The following is a 16,725-nucleotide window of genomic DNA, read 5'->3' on the forward strand; positions in this document are numbered from 1 at the left end:
ATGTCCTCAAAAGTTCATTTTCTAGTCTTCAACTAAAAAAGACTAGAAAATAAACATTTGAGGACATTGAGGATTTAACAGTTTCTTATTATTTTAAGTAAAAAATAGCGTTAATATAATTAATGCTATAAATACATTAAAACAATATTTTATTGTAAATAAAGTAAGTATTTGTAAATGGGTTAATTTGACCATGATAGCTGACTTTATCAAAACTTTGGAAGAAAAAGTTTAAAAACTATACATTTTAAGTTAGAAAATGTAGATATTTAGTGCTCGGTTCAGATTTTTTCTAAACATAAATTGTGTTTTCTAAAGCGCATAATTGATAAATTAAAAAAATCAATATCAACCTGACACTCAAAATGCAAAATCGTGAAAAAGTTGCCTAATTAAAAAATTGAAGTCACTAAAAATAATCTGAGCAACGGATTAATTTTACGAGATAAGTTTTATTAAGAAATTTTCCAAGAGCAATACGTTTTTAAATTTTTTTTTTTCATTAATTTTTTTGAAAACAACTGCCAAAAATGCTACCTGACGTATATCTTATAACGTCTCAGAAAGTCAATGTAAGAAAATATATTTAAACCAAGCAATAAACAAAATTGTAAAATTTTTCCTTAATTATTTTTTGGTTATAAATACCACTTTTATTAAATAAAAACAATTTACCTGTCCATAATCGGCCATCATTGTTCGAGTAAAAACACGCAGCTTTTTTACTGATAAAAAGATCAGGAGAAACATAAATTTCTTTACAAAAGTTCTTCAATTCGATGCGTTCAAAAAACATATGTGAGCAGCTGTGTAACTGAGCTCTTACTTTAGTATGCATTTACGAAAATCTAAATGGAGGTATTGTTTAATAACCATATAATATTCTACCTGCTAACGATATGTTGACTCATGGAAATATAAATATCAGAGCTATTTTGGTCCCAGTATATACTTCGGACGAAACTTTCTACAACAAAAGAAAAAAACAAAAGCAAAAAAACCGATTCTGACGCGTTGGTTAATATTTTCCGTAAACGAGTAATTTATTTAAAAAATCATTTAAAAAACGTTGCAAAAAATTATTAAATAAAAAATATTTTTTAAATAATCATTTTTATTTAAAAAGTGGGAGTAAAAGTCCACCCCAGTTTTTTGAAGAGGTGAGAGCAAATTTCATCATGCATTTTTTTCTTATCGATTGTTTTTAGAAACGAAAAGTCTTCAATTTTGCAAGGATGATTTTTTTTTAATCGTTGAAACAGCATATATTGCGCACTAAGAAAGCTTTTTCTGTTAATTTCTTTCGACATGTCTTTTCCGTAAAAATCGTCATAGAGAGAAGAGAACTTCATGTAGTCTTTAATGATTTGCTCCTCCAAATAATCAATATCGTCTATTCTCTTGCCAGTCAACACGAAATAGATAAAGTGACATTTTCATAATGATTGGAAAACCCTAGCTGCTTTAAGAAGATGAGAATATTCTTTTTAGTTAATTTGGAGTATTTGACGCTTTTTTCATCAGAGTCTGCTAGAAGGTTTAAGGCTCGAAATTTGCTTTCAAGTTGATCAAAGACTTCTTTCGGAACCGTGCATTTTTGCTTTCCATTGTACTGTTTGATGCATTCTTGGAAATGCGCCATTCTTGACGAACTCAACCTGTTGGAGTGGCAGTAGTGAATTTTAATGTCTAGAGTATCTTGCAAGCATGAACATTTTAAGGAAAACTTTTGGTGGCAATCATCCGTCTCAAACTGTTTAGGATCGTCATTGGGGCAGTATTTGCATTTAAAAAAGGTGATTGGCTTTTGCACTATTTTAATGTGAGTCCATTTTTTGGAATGGAAAAGTTTTATTGCTAATTGAAAGTATTGCATTTAAATGTCTTCTTTCTCGGCTTTAAATTTATCCATTTCATCAAAGGGAAGTTTTGTTCGAAGAAGGTCCTCATACCTTTGAATGAAAGGAATGATTTTTAGAAAAAAGAAAGATTTTTCAGTTGTCAGCTTTTTAAAGTTTTCAGTGTCTTTTGCAGCTTCAATATCAAACTGCTTTAATATTTTATTGTTGAGCAAAGTGATATTCATTTTTTAATGTCTTAAGTAATTCATAAATCATTCATCAATGCTGGAATTTCCTAAAATTTTAATGTCCTCATCAAAAAACTTAGCGCAATTGTCCAAATTTTCATTATCTTTATAATGTCCAATGGCCAAGGTGCTGATTCTATCTCCCAAATCTCCCTTTTATCATCCTCAGCGCTAAGAGCAATTTTGTTAATTTCCTCTGTGTAAATGTCGTGAAGATGAGAACGGATAATTTTCATTTTTGCATATTTTTTATTCCCGTGAATCAAACATTCTTTATAGTCTTGATGTTGTATCTTTTTGTCAACAACGCTTTTCTTCATCCCTTTGCACTTTTTGTCTTCTTTTTCTTCATGGATTTTGTAGGAATAAAGTTTCGATCGAAGCCCAACAAACACTTCAATTTGCCTACCTCCAGTCTCGTCCTTGAACCTGCCAATGACTTTTTTGTTTAAACCCACTTTAAACCCTGCGTTTTGAATGGCGGGATGGTCTTTTTTAAAGTCGCTCGTGTCAAACTTGCTCTCCACGTCTGCAGCAATGTCTTTGTAAAAATCTTCCGTTTTGATTTCGTAGATGAGGGAGTCGGTGTCAGTCATCAGTAATTTTACCTTATCACCGTATTTAGGTTTCATGTAACCGTAATGGTGCTCAAACATAAGAGTTTTGCTTATGTCCAGGATGCACATTCCTAAGTAAACGGGTTTGTTGTAAACCAGCCTTGTCTTTTTTATGTGAACCGCGATCAGGTTTTCGTCAAAAATGGTTCTGCTTTCGAAATTCGGTTTTTTCGATAATTTAAGAGCTTCTTCTTCTTGAGTCACCAATCTTACGTCTACATGGTTTTCAATATTCTCCATAGTTTTTCCAAAGACGGAATTATTCATCAGTTTGAAAAAGTCCTTTTCAAAGTCGTTTTTAGATTTGGTTCTTAAATCGGTGTTGAGGTCAATGTATTGTTTCATCCAATCGCCTCGATAAATTTTAGTTAAAATCGAACGCCTCGATAAATTTTAGTTATTTTAAGGCCCAATCGTTCATAAAGTGTTAAGTTGACATGATGGATGACATAATTCTTTTTATGGTTTAAATTGGGAACAAATTTGTCGACTTTGCCTATTTTCAATCTTTCCAGAGCCAAGGGATAATCGTTGTGTTCATCGTGAAGGTGATTGGGGTAGTCCAAATCGACTTCGAGAATGCAGGGCATGGATTTCCAATTTAAAAGCTCACCCTCAGTCATCCATTCGAAACCGTGAGTGGGAAGAGGTTTGCTCATAGCCCATGCATACAAATTGTTGGCGTCTAAATATTGGATGAATGTGGATGGTTTTGAAGGATCGTAGGAATCGCCCATGTATTTGTTGTTGGCAGTCCCAAGCCGGTTGGAGATCATGCTGATTCCGCCGCGTATTCCTTTTTGAATCATGAGAAGCATGTCAGGATCGCTCAACAACTCCAATTTTATCTTTGTCATTTTTAAACAAGCGTCCCAAGCTAAACCGGGGGAGGTGTAATACCAAGCAGGATCCAAACCATAATTTTTTAGGCACACGTCTCTAAAACTTTCCATAACATCGGCCAAAATCAAGACGTCGGACACGTTGTAAAGATCGTGATAGTCTCTAAAGGTGACACAACCAAATTCGTCCCAAACGTTCTGCGCATGTGCATAATCTTCAGTGTTAATTCCTTTGTCGTAAAGTTTAAAGAAAAACGCTTCCATAGGAGGTAATGACGTCTCTGAAAGTTTTTTAATCGAGTCTACCCAGTCATAAGGTTAGACGCCTTTTCCAAGAAACAAATTTCGTTTCGTTCTGCTGAACAGCGAATTTAGGTTCCTGCATTCAATATCGGCTTTTTTAATCCGCCGAGTTTCACAATCTTCACAATTTCGTTTGCAAGGACAGCCCTTTCCTTTTTGATCCGGACAGCTCCTCTTGCACGCATCCGGGCTTGAACTGCCGCATTCATAACATAAATCTTTAATGAGGTTGTCGGCCAACTCTTTTAATGAACTTGACATGAACCTGAAACTGTCAATAAATCTCATTTCTCTCATCACGTCACACGGTTTACCCTTTTCATTTTTCCACTCGCCCACTTTGACGTGTTTTGAAAAGCTAATGTATCTCTCTTCGTTATTGGGGATGCAGTTTAATTTCCCACCGCATTTTTTAATAAACAAATGGCTGTCGTAACCAGTCAAGTTATGAAAGACAACCGGGATGAATTTCGGGATTTGATAATCCAAATTGCATTTTTTATGAGCGGCTCCGCGGTACTTTCCAGTGAGATGGCAAATGTCCAAGACTTTGTCGCCGTCAAGATCCTTTTTGCAAATATGGCATTGGATCGCCTCTTTAAAATGTTTCTGATTTTCAAAAGTGATCGTGGGTTTTCTTTTAAACTTGTGTTTATTGAAAATGGCTTAGCAATCTTTTTTAAGCTCGTCCATGAATTTTTGAGCTACGTCATCCTCCTCGTTTTCTGCGGTATATGTTACCATTTTTTCTTTAAAACCCTCAGGACCTTTGATGTAGTAGCAAAAGGAGCTTGGGGTGTGTTTTTATTATTGTTTCGTGTACGACTCACTATCGGGATATTTGGTGTTGTTGTCGATGGGTTTGATGAAACTTTCAAAGTTGGCATACACGGCATAGGGAACCCTCATCGGCCGGTTAATGTTTTTAAACTGAAGAATGGTTCCTTTTTCAGGGACCTTCATTCGGATTGAACCATGATCTGAGCAGTAATCCCAATGTTTGAGAAGCGCCTCCTCGGAATGGAAACCCTGCAAGCAATTTCTACAATAATGTCTTTTGTGTCCATCCGAAGAAGTGCTGGAGGACAGCAATCGACTCAAACTTTTAGTGAGGCAATAATGATTGGTTGCGTCGTTTGAAATGAGCAGTAAATACACAGGAGTTCGGTTTAAGCATTTGGAAATTCGCAAAGGGCAAGGTTTTTTATTTTCATACCCAAAGACTTTGACGCTAAGGGTTGGACTATTTTTTTCAAACTTGCCAATTTGAGTGAGTTTGAAAGGAAATTTCATTCCATCCCAATTCAACGATTTTTTAATCAAGTCCTCATCCACTCTTTCGTTGTCTCTGTTTTTCAGATTTAACGCCCTGGCGAAGGACCATTTGAAACACTGCTCGTCAATGTTTTTCATGTTGACGATGCCCTTTTGCTTTTCAGCTCTTCAGGCAAATTGATGTAGGACGAGGCGGTGAGAGGAGTGTAATCAATCATGTTTACGTCGATTTTTAAAATTTTATGAACCCGCCAACTGGACCCCTCTTTGTTTTAATTCACCATGTTTTCAAGAATTCTTTCTTTCCACGTCTCGAAGCTCTCCCTCACATCAGTCGATTCGAGAATCACGTCATATTTGGACGGGAAGCACACAGTGCGAATTTTTTCCAATCCAGTGGCAATGTAAACTTGTATCATGTCGCAGGTTAAAACGAGGTTCGTTTTTGTGTTGGGCTCAATGACTTTAATCGCAGCTTCTTTAATCATATTTAGAAAGGAGGCAGGGTCTTGATAAGAGGCGGAAGGTTCGTAAGAAAACTCCTTGGTGACATAATTCAGAGCCGAATCCACCAACTTGAATTTTATTTTAGGCGGTCGAGGCGCAGGAACGGGTCGAGGTGCAGGCACGGGACGAATTGCAGGTCTTTGAACAGCATTTTTCACAGCCTCTACAATTCGTGTGGGAATCGACTGAGCCGATAGGAGGACATCCCTTGCATTGCTCACTTTTTTCTTCACAGCCTCTGGAACGTAAGAATCGATCGACGCAAGAACGCTGTTAAAGGTATTGACAACAGCATTTCTCGCAGCCGTCGTCATCATTGTAAATATTCCAGGCCTTGGCGCAGGAACCGTTCTGACAGGCGGATTTTGCAAATGAGCCGGTTTTGGAGCAATGGGAGGTTTTGCATCTTTAACAACAACCCGCACTTTGGCAGGTTTTATTGAAATTTTCATAGGAGGTCGAACAAACCTAACCACGGTGGGTTTTTCATCCGCCCTCGGAGCGGTCACCGGTCTCGCCACAGACATGGGTCGACGAGGTCCATAGGCAATGACAGGCCTCGTGTTTTTAATCGCTTCAATAAGATCGGCTTTTCTCATTTTTGAAATGCCTTTAATAGCACGGTCTTCAGCCATGCTTTTTAACTCTTTCACGGTCATTCTCTCCATTTTTTATAGTACAGAAAAAATTTCTTAACTCAAAATCAATTTTTTAATTCTCATAAGAAAGAATTAAAAAAGATCTTTATTAAACAACTTGCTTAACATTTTTTATTTGCACACTCTCTTCTTCTTTCTCTTATTTCCTCTGTCAACTCTCTTCTTCTTTCTTTTAAACTTCTTCTTTCCTCTGCCAACTCTCTTCTTTCCTCAGCCAACTCTCTTCTTTGATTTGCCAACTCTCTTTTTTCTTCCCGTGTTAACTTTCTTCTTTTTCCCTCTTCCAACTCTCTTCTTCTTTTTGCTAAATTTCTTCTTTCCTCTGCCAACTTTTCTCTTTCCTCTGCCAACTCTCTTCTTAATTCCTCTTCCAACTCTCTTCTTTCCCTTTCATGATCTCCAAGAATTGATATCAATGTTGACAAACTTCTTCCCTCTTCCAACTCTCTTATTAATTCCTCTGCAAAAAGTGTTATATACCTTTTAACAATTTTTATAAAAAATGGCAAATTTCTTATCCTTATCGACTCTCTTCTTCTTTCTCTACTTTCCTCTTCCAACTCTTTTCTTCTTTTTACCAAATTTTTTCTTTCCTCTTCCAACTCTTTTTTTATTTTTTTCAATTCGTTCAAATCTCCCATCTTTTTTAAAAATCGGCGGAATTTTCTTAACTCAAATTCAATTTTTTAAATTCGGAAAATTTAAAAAATGTTTAAGCCGCAGGAGCGCAAATTCTCTCGTTATTGTCTTCAGTGTCGTCAGTGTCGTCAGTGTCGTCAGTGTCATCGAAGACATCGAAGACATCGATGTTATGAATGTCTCTTTCAAACTCCATCATGTCTCTTACAAACTCCATCATGTCTCTTACAAACTCCATCATGTCTCTTTCAAACTCCATCATGTCTCTTTCCAACTCCATCAGGTCTTCCATTATTCGGTTTTCTCTCATTGCTATCATTCGTTCTTTTAATACCCTTTTTCTTTCTTCTAAAGCCATCATTCGTTCCTCAATTATCCTTTTTCTTTCCATAACTATTATTATTCTCTCCAACTTTTTTTAAAAATGGACGGAATTTTCTTAACTCAAATTCAATTTTTTCCATCCAAAGTTTTTTCCCACTCTTTCAAATTTTTTTCCTTCCATCCGATGAGTCAAAGTTTTTTTCTTTCCATCCAACGAGTCAAATCTTTTTTCTTTCCATCCAACGAGTCAAATTTTTTTTCTTTCCATCCAACGAGTCAAATTTTTCTCTTTCCATCCAACGAGTCAAAGTTTTTTTCTTTTCATCCGACAAACCATATTTTTTTCTTTCCATCCGACGAGCCTCTTTCCATTTAAAAAACGGGAATTTCTTCAACTTGGCTTTTTAGATCGTCCCACCGGTCTTTCTTCCATTACGTCCTTCAACAGCCCGCTTTTGTCAATCAAATTATTTTCCAACGCCAGCATCAACAAAGCCATTTTGTTTTTTGAAGTTTGAGTCATGCCGTTCTCTCTCAGCAGCTTTTTTAACTCTTTTTTCGTGTACCTCATTTTTTAAGAAGCGTAAAAATTTTTTTGAAAAATCAATAAACAACGTTCATTTTTTTCCCGTCGGATTTAATCCTGAGCATCTTGTCAGAGATCACCACGGCAAAGGCTTGAGTGCGAACAGGAACGTTTGCATTAAAGGTGGCGTTGATTTGAAAGTCCAACACGGTTGATTTTAATCGTTCTGCTTGCTTGCTCACATCAAAGACAAAAAGAGGACAAATATATCGGTAATTTAAACCGGTCATGTTAGGCTGAGCCAAAATGTCATCAATGCCATAAAGTCTGTTGTCAAACTTGCACGCGTCTCGATAAACCCGTGAAAGTTTGTTGTTTTTAAAGTCCAAGTCGTAATCCACAGCAGGATATCTTTCGCTGTTTAAGGTCACACACATGTTTTTAATGTCGCAATTATCGAAAACGGATGGATTTCGATCTTGACTTTCGTTTCTGTTGGTTTGGAACCCAATCACGACATACCTCGGTCTTTCGCTAGCAGATCTCGCGCTCAGTCTCCAACTGAATGTGTTGGCCGCGGAAATGGAAATAGTGTCACACTGTCTAGACTTGAACGAGAGTGGAAAGTCTACTTTAGACTCGATAGTTTTATACAGATTGTTGCTTTCAAAAAAAGAGGGAGTCACATTAGGCATAAACAAAGACAATTTAGTCAAATCGACTTTTCCTGCAGCTGTAGCATTGGCTTTAAAAATCGCATCCGTGTCGCTCTTTCTCACCAGGGTAACGATGTGCTTAAACCCATAAAGAACTTTGTCGTAATCGTCGCAAAAACCAAAAATGTGCTTCAGAGGAACGCAAAACGAAAAGGTTCCTTTATCAACAGGCTGCTTGATGATGTAAGCGTCTCTGTTGATAAATCCAGTGTTATAAGCAAGATCAGCATCCACAGTCGTGTCTCGCTGCCACAGCTGGTTCATGCCTTCAGATATTTGAAACTCGACTGGATATTTAAGATAGCCAAACATGGCGGTGGATTGACCAGGGCTATAGATGGTTTCTACCTCTTGATTCGACAAAGTGTAAGAAATTTGGCTAAACAGATGCATGAGGCCGTTGTTTGCAAAAGTAACCGCATCTGCGTCTGCATAAGACGTCACATCTGCTTGAGTCAGTCTTCCTTCCATCAAGAGATAAGCCTCAGAGGGAAGTGTGAACAAATCTTGCTGTTCAATATTAATTCTTATCTCTCCAGTGTTGTTTAAATTGGTGCTTACGGGCTCATACTCGTGAAACTCGAATCTCTCGATTCCTTCATCAATCATGACTTCTTCTGTAAAATTTAAAATCTCGGAGTTTGCCATTTTTTATACAAAAGAAAAAAATTTTTTTGAGAACGCTTAGACGATCTTCATGCCCGCTTAAAATTAAACAGTTTTAAGTCCCCTACCCATATTAACCAGGTCTTAATTTCGAACAGCGTTTTTACAACTCAAAGATCCGCCCATCATGGAATACTCGTCCACAAATCCTGGGTTAGAGGCTGGGACGTAAGCCGGGGCGGATTTAACCAGCTCTGAAATAATCTCTTTGCTTTTTTGAGTTATTTTTGGCGTTCCCGTTTTAACGTACACCTTTTCAAGAGCCTTTTTTCCCCTGTCAACAGCCACATCCTTAGCAGTAGTAATCGCGGAAGAAGCCAGCTCTTTTCCAGCAGACTTGGCAGCCATGATTGCTTCTCGTCCCAATTCGCTTTTCGCCATTTTAATAGCCAAAGTCGACGCCGCTCTCGATGCGCTCGACGCAGCCGCCCGTCTCATGAAATTTTTAAACGTATCAAATATTCCGCTTCCACCAATCACGAGTTTTCTAACAAATCTTTTTCTGTAAACAATAATTTTTTATAAGCATGAAAAAAATTATTTCGCAGTGCATCTCTGAATGGCCTTGTACTGAACTTTACTAATCACCTTTTGCCGCAACAGCTCGTTGCATATGCTCACAGCCTCGTTTCTTGAAGCCGTGTTTCCAGCCTGTCCAGCAGCGATACTCAATTGATGCTTTTCCACCAACGCATTCGGATCGCTCGGAAGCAAAATCACTCCGCGACCATTTTTTCCTTTAAGATCGTTTTCAATAGGGATGATGAATTGATTGTATTTTTCAACCTCTGAAGCTCTTGGCTAGTTCATTCTTGCATCCGGCTTTATGGCTTCGCTATCTCTTAATATTTTCGAGTAATTAGCCAAATATTCATCCGTTACGTCGAAATTCTTTGAAATGTTTGGATTGGTCATCAACTCCCAAAGACCTCTTGTTCCTTCATACTTTTCACCTCCAACAATCATATCGTTGCCTTCAAACATCACTCCCATTTTTCCAATCGTATATCGACCCTCGTTTTTACTCAATTCAAACTTGTTCTTAAAACTTGTTTTAAATTTTGCTCTTGTGTCTAAATCCAACAAACCCCTCAAAGACATATCGCTCTCAGGAATATACGACTCTTCCATTCTTGTTGAGTCTAAAAAAGGTTTAACCTCAGATTTAACCTTAGGTGACTTGATGCTATCTTGCTCAGGCTTAATCTCAGTCTTGATTTTATGAATCATCTATTTATTACTCTCGATGATCGGTTTAAACAGTTTGCTCACATCCGTCTGAAGTTGAGAATCCATCATGTTTTCACTCACACCGTCTTGTTAAACTTTATTTTTTCTCGCCAACACCTCTTTTACAATTTCATCCCGTTTATTCGGGTCTTGTATTTTATAAAAGGTCATTTTTTATAATACGCAGAAAAAAAATTTATTTCTTAAAGAAGTTGTTAAACGTTCGAATCGCGTTTTCTCGCCCTTTTTGGATCAAAGACTCTTTCGTCAACTCGTCTATTCCCTTTTTAGCTTTGGATCGGATCTCCTCCACCAAATCTTTAAACTTTTGAAGCTCTTCCAAAATCAACTGAAACTCAGAATCGCTTATTTTTCCATCCATCAACGCTTTGGAAATGTGATCGCTGATCGTGTTCAATTTCGACTCTGCCAACACTTTTATCTTTTCATGTTTTTCCGCTTTTAACGTCAACTTTTTATTCACTTGGCCTCCAACCAGAGATAAAAAACCCACTCCAATGGCCACGCCTTTGCCAACACGCAATCGCCGTTGGACTGGCCACGATCGTACTCAAAAGGCTAATTCCAACCGTTCCAAGCGCTATGCATAAAACTTGGATTGAATTGTCCACGTTGGATATGATCCTAAAAGCGCAATGGTACTTTTCACTCAAATGAATTCTCTTTTTTTTCTCTTATTGTCCATCTCTTTCTGAATCTCGCTTATTTTCTGAAGCCAGTAAACATGAACTCCTTCATCCGCTGGAGCTGAAGGAAGAGTTGGATAAATTTCTCTGTAGCTTTTAATATCCATTTTTATTAAGAGAAAAAAAATTTTTTTAAAGAAAATTTACTAAACACAAACTTTCGCCATTTTTAATCAACACGTCCTTGACGCTCCTGTTGTATATTTCCATAGAAATCTGATCCACCGGCTCGGAGATGATCATGCTGTGATTAAAACAGTTCAACTTGACATTCAAAGCATGCCTCAAATTCACCAACGCTATTTCCTTCTCAATTTCAAATAGCAACATGATCTGCTGTTTAGAAGACTTTTCCAATTTAATGTCTTTTTGAGCAAATATCTCATATTTCTCACCCCCTTTTAACGGAGGGTGCTTTAAATACGAGTTGAAAACAATAACGCATTTTTTTCACTCTTTCTTTTTATCATAAGGAACTCTTCGAACACACTGCATCTTTTATTATTTTAAAAAAAATTATTTGCATCATTTTTGAAAAGGTTCAAGCATAATAACACGCTTGTCCGAGTAAAAGGTAAAAGCTCCGCAAAGCACTCTCAAACCCATACATTTATAATTGGGTTGTTTTTAGCCATAAAAAAAATAATAAATCTTGTTTATTTCATTTTTAGAGATGGAAAATGAAATTAAGGCACCAAATCATTTTCTAGGTCAGCCTGAGAAAAGTGTGTTGCTTGACCGATCTTTGAGAGTTTGGCATTATAATAACATTTTATAAGAAAGCCAGCTCTAACAAAAGTTTAAGCAAGATCCCAACTGTATCAATCTAACAACCCGAAATCAAAGATTAACATTAAAACACAAATAAATAGATTCCGATGACCAAGAATGAAGAAAGTGAGAAAAAAAAGAAAGAATAAGAATACTTTTATAAAATTTTAATATTGAGAATTCTTTATTGATGAAAATGTTAAGTAAAGATTTTTATTATCGAAGAAATATTGCGCGTTAAGTTTGTATTCCGCAAAAATTGTCAGAGTGCTACCAATTCACCGAACAAGGAGGCGTTCTCACATCCTTACACACCCATTCTTCGTAACCTACAACCCACGAATACTCTATCCCATAACCCCAAATAACAAAAAGTAATGAAGGAAGTAAACATGGCAAAATACGTGAATGAAAAGCCTCACAAAATACAAAACCAGTTTTTTCTCAAATGAAAATTATTGTATATTTTTATATGGTTTATGACGTTTCAGTTCCTCCGCCATGAGTTACGGTTATATTAACAACTACCTTTTATATGTTGGTAGATATCATTTACAGCAACAGCTTAGTTGACATATAACCTCAAAATGGTACATGTAAATTGGAGTTTACAACTGAGTTTAGAAGTAAAGTATACTTTACTTCTATACTCCGTAGTAAACTCCAATTTATAACAAGAATACACAAAATGCATATAACAACATAAATTTTTGTGTATTCTTGTTTGAGATTAATAAAGGCAAAAACTCATGTTACAAATTGGTTTTCGCATCTCATTTCTAACTCATTTGCTTTGAGTTCCATATTTTGAACTAGGAAAACTCCAATAAAACAGTCACTACTTGACCATTTCAGTTTGTTATTAGTAATATTTAAAGGAAGGAGATTTTTTTTAGAAGTATTTTTTAGTAATTTTTTTTATGCTGTTATAACAGACAATTTCAAACAAGTTATACCGTAGACTTCCCTAATTCCTAACAGTCCCTAATTCCGAACAGCTTTAGTTCACTTATTGTTACACCTTTTATTTTTGTGAGATTTTTAAAAAGAAAACTGATTAATAAATTGGAAGACTAGGGTAATGAGAATATGAAAAAATATTTTCAAAATATATATTGCTATCATTAAATTTTTTAATTTCGAGCAAAACAATTTTTAAAACCCTGAAAAACCAACATTATAAAACCGACTTGAAAAAAAAAAGGCAATTTAAATTGCGTACTGTTCGATGTAGAATTTGATGGTGATTATTTATCTGAAAAAAAAAGTCAAAAGTTAACAATACTTCGTAAGTTATCTCAAAAACAGTACTTTTCTGCATAATTAAAATGTTTCCTAAATTCCGAACAGATTTTGGAATGCTCTTTTTTTTTGCAAAAGTTAGCGTTTTTACGCGCAAGTAATTAACCGCAATATTTAACTATAGTATTTTAACGACATTAACTTAGAAACTAATAAACGAATATAACCTTTTTATTGAATTTCTAAACCTCTAGTTTATCTTAACGTTTGTTAATAAAAAAAAGTCAAAGTTTAAAAAAAATGAAGATCTCGAAAGAAAAATTAAACTCTGTATTGAGGCTATCAATAATAAGAAGATGTCATATTCAGAATAATATATTTCAGTGAGCAAAATTACAAAGAACAATGTTTCAATCTTTGAATTACTGCCATTTCAAAATACAACTGCGTAAAGGATAAAACTGCATTGCTATATGATAAAAGATCACTACAAGCATCCTATTTGATAAATGGGGAAGCATTCGGTAAGGCTGCAACCGACCTGATACTAATAACTAAGATTTCTTCTGGTTAACTGACAGAAACAGGCAGTGACTGTGAAGGTTTTTTTTAAACTGATTACAAAAAAGTAATGGAAGTCAGGATCTAACAAATAGATAATGCATACTCTGCACCAACACAACGTTATACCCTTTTATTAAAATAAAAGTAATTTTAAGTCTTAAAAATCTTTTTACCTTACTCTAAGCTAGAGGTCTACGCTAGCATAAATTATTTACTTTTTTAAATGGAATACCATTTTTTGGGATTTAATATATACGTTCGGAATTAGGAACAGGTGTTCCTAATTCCGAACGAAAACTTTACTTTTTAAATTTAAAAATTAACAATATTTTTATCATAAATATACTAGTTGCTTAATATGGTTCGACTCAGTTTAGGTTCCAGATTATTTATTCAAAAAAAATTAATATTAAATTCAAAAAGCAAGCGGAGTTATTCAACTTTAAGTACGATTTTGTTCGGAATTAGGGAAATCTACGGTATGACTACTTTTTTCTAATGAACATTTTGTTGAATTTAAGAATGTTAGATTAAGGAGAGTCACTGCTTATTGATTTTACTTGCAGTTTTTTTTGAACAATTTTTTACGAATACATTGTAGACTAAAGTTCTTATCTTTTGAGGATATCCGAGGTTAAATCCACTTTTTGGCTGCTTTGAAAAAACAAAGTGCTGCTTGGTTAAGTTATGAGTCATCGATGGAACAATTATTCGTCAGAGCTACATTTGTTGAATATGGCGGTTGAGGTAGGACATACCATTAAAGCGCCTCCAAAGTATTTTTGACAATACTTTCATGTGGCAAAGAGTTGATATGCTGAATAATCATGTTGTCATGTCTTTTAGCATTTCAGGGGTTTTGAGTTTCAACTCTTCGTTCAAATGCATCAATTGCTGTTCGCAATGTTCTCCAATTTCGTTAGGCTAGAATAGCTCATAAAAGATCACTTCAAGCTTTAATCATAAGATATACAGCATTAGCTTCTTGTCGTAAGTATTCTATTTTGTCTTTGAAAATAATGGATGTCAGAGCTTAGCCTAACATTTTCTGCCGTTTGGATTATTATAAACTATCAGCTTTTTTCCGCTTTTGTAATTTGATGCAAAATAACTTTTCTATTTTTGCAAATATTGTTTTCACAAGAAAAAATTGAGAATGACGTTTCGTGATATCAATCAATGTCCTTCAACTGCGCGCTTCTTCAAATGAAAAAAAGTAGTGCTCACCGCAAATTTTGCTTTGTTGACACAATAATGGACATGAACTGAAGAGGTAATCTTTTGAAAAAGTAGGGTTACACGGTCATAAATGTTTTAAAACAAACTAAAATTTTTCACTTCATATATCTTACCTGTCCCAATGCAAGTACTCCACCCAGGTTTTCTGATGAATAATGCTAGTTTTGTTACCAGGATCAATGCCTCCACTTAAATACAAATCACAAAAGTTATCACAAGAAATGTAGAAAGTGTAGCTCCCATCACATATAAATTGAAACCATCCTCTTACTCTCTGACAATAATAGTTATCAAAATTTTGAGGAGCATTAAACTCATTTATAAAGTGGTAGCCGTCTGGATATTGAGGATACTTGGGGCTTCTTTCCAAAAAAGAATATGTATCCGATGAATAGTCAATATTTAAGTAAATGTCTCGAACCAAAGCACCAAGATCTAAATTTAAAAAAGAAAAACAGTCAGTGAGGTTTAAATCATATTTATATTCTTAATACTGTGAGAAGGGAAAATGAGAAAATTATAAAAATTATCTTTAATTTTTTACACGACTTAAACATATAATACTCGAATGAACAAATGAGCGAGTTACCCAAAACACCAGGTGGACACACACGTTCAATTGCATAAAAAATAAATAAGTCCCATCATTAATGGTTAAAACTGTTTTCAAAACGACTAGAAATACAATGATATGGGTTTAATTAATAAAGTTCTCGAAAGTTCTATAGCCATTCCGAGACAAAGACTAATAAAAAGAAAACTAGTCACACTTTTTAAAGAACCATGACTCAGAAGTTAAAACAAATGTACCATTAGAAAAAGAAACCTATTGTCTCTAAATTCAAAATAACTTCTGCCGACAGATAGAAAATAAACGGTTGAGAAAATCTTACACCCTTTTTTAGGGAAAATTTTGATGAAGTATTTTATTTTAAAGAGAGTTTTTAAAGATGTATTAAGAAGGATTTTAAAAAGATTTTGAGTAATTCTCCTTATGAGGGAGTTCGATGAAAAAAGAATTTTAAAGAGATTTTAAAAAGGATTTTATGAGAGAAAAATTTTGAGACATTTTGAAGAGGATTTCATGAGAAATTTGAAGATTTAAAGATTCAAAGAGTTTTGAAGATTTAAAGAGAATTTTATGAGAAGAATTTATGGAAACTTTAAAGAGAACCTTATGAAAAGAGTTGGTAAGAAAATATATTTAAGTAACTTTAAATACCCGTTATTATCTGTATTAATCTATCGTTATTTGTTTAAGCTAATGTTAAGAGAATATATATTGATGAGATATAGTTGAGAATATTTATTAAGAAAAATAAGTAAAAGAAAGAAAAGCAGAAGTAAGTTATACTATTTTTGCGTTCATTTTGATTAAGTCAATATTGTTATTATGATTATTACTATTATTATTGTTATTATTATTACAATTATCATTATTATTTTTATAATAATTTTTATTATCATCATCATTATTATTATTGTTATTATTATTATTATTGTTATTATTATTATTATTATTATTATTATTATTATTATTATTGTTATTGTTATTCTTCTTCTTCTTCTTCTTCTTCTTCTTCTTCTTCTTCTTCTTCTTCTTCTTCTTATTATTATTATTATTATTATTATTATTATTATTATTATTATTATTATTTTTATTGTTATCATTGTTATTATTATTATTATTATTATTATTATTATTATTATCATTATTATTATTATTATTATTATTACTATATTATTATTACTATATTACTATCTTCTTCTTCTTCTTCTTATTTATTATTATTACTATTATTACTATCT

At 34.3% G+C, this 16,725-nt stretch overlaps 1 protein-coding gene across 1 annotated transcript; it reads right to left on the bottom strand.

The window, feature by feature from the left end:
* Positions 1 to 7,858: 7,858 nt before the first annotated feature.
* Positions 7,859 to 9,106, bottom strand: LOC149890498 (uncharacterized). The gene has a single exon (XM_090081055.1). The coding sequence runs from the start codon at positions 9,104 to 9,106 to the stop codon at positions 7,859 to 7,861; it is 1,248 nt and encodes a 415-aa protein (XP_089937181.1).
* Between the last annotated feature and the right edge of the window lie 7,619 nt (positions 9,107 to 16,725).

This window comes from Hydra viridissima, unplaced genomic scaffold (assembly GCF_058129835.1).
Source record: "Hydra viridissima isolate aposymbiotic clone 2 unplaced genomic scaffold, HvirCarnegie_v1 scaffold_3, whole genome shotgun sequence".
Lineage (NCBI taxonomy): Eukaryota > Metazoa > Cnidaria > Hydrozoa > Anthoathecata > Hydridae > Hydra > Hydra viridissima.

Excerpts from the sequence above, each read along its gene's own strand:
- LOC149890498 (XM_090081055.1), bottom strand. The coding sequence starts at position 9,106 with ATGATTGATGAAGGAATCGAGAGATTCGAGTTTCACGAGTATGAGCCC.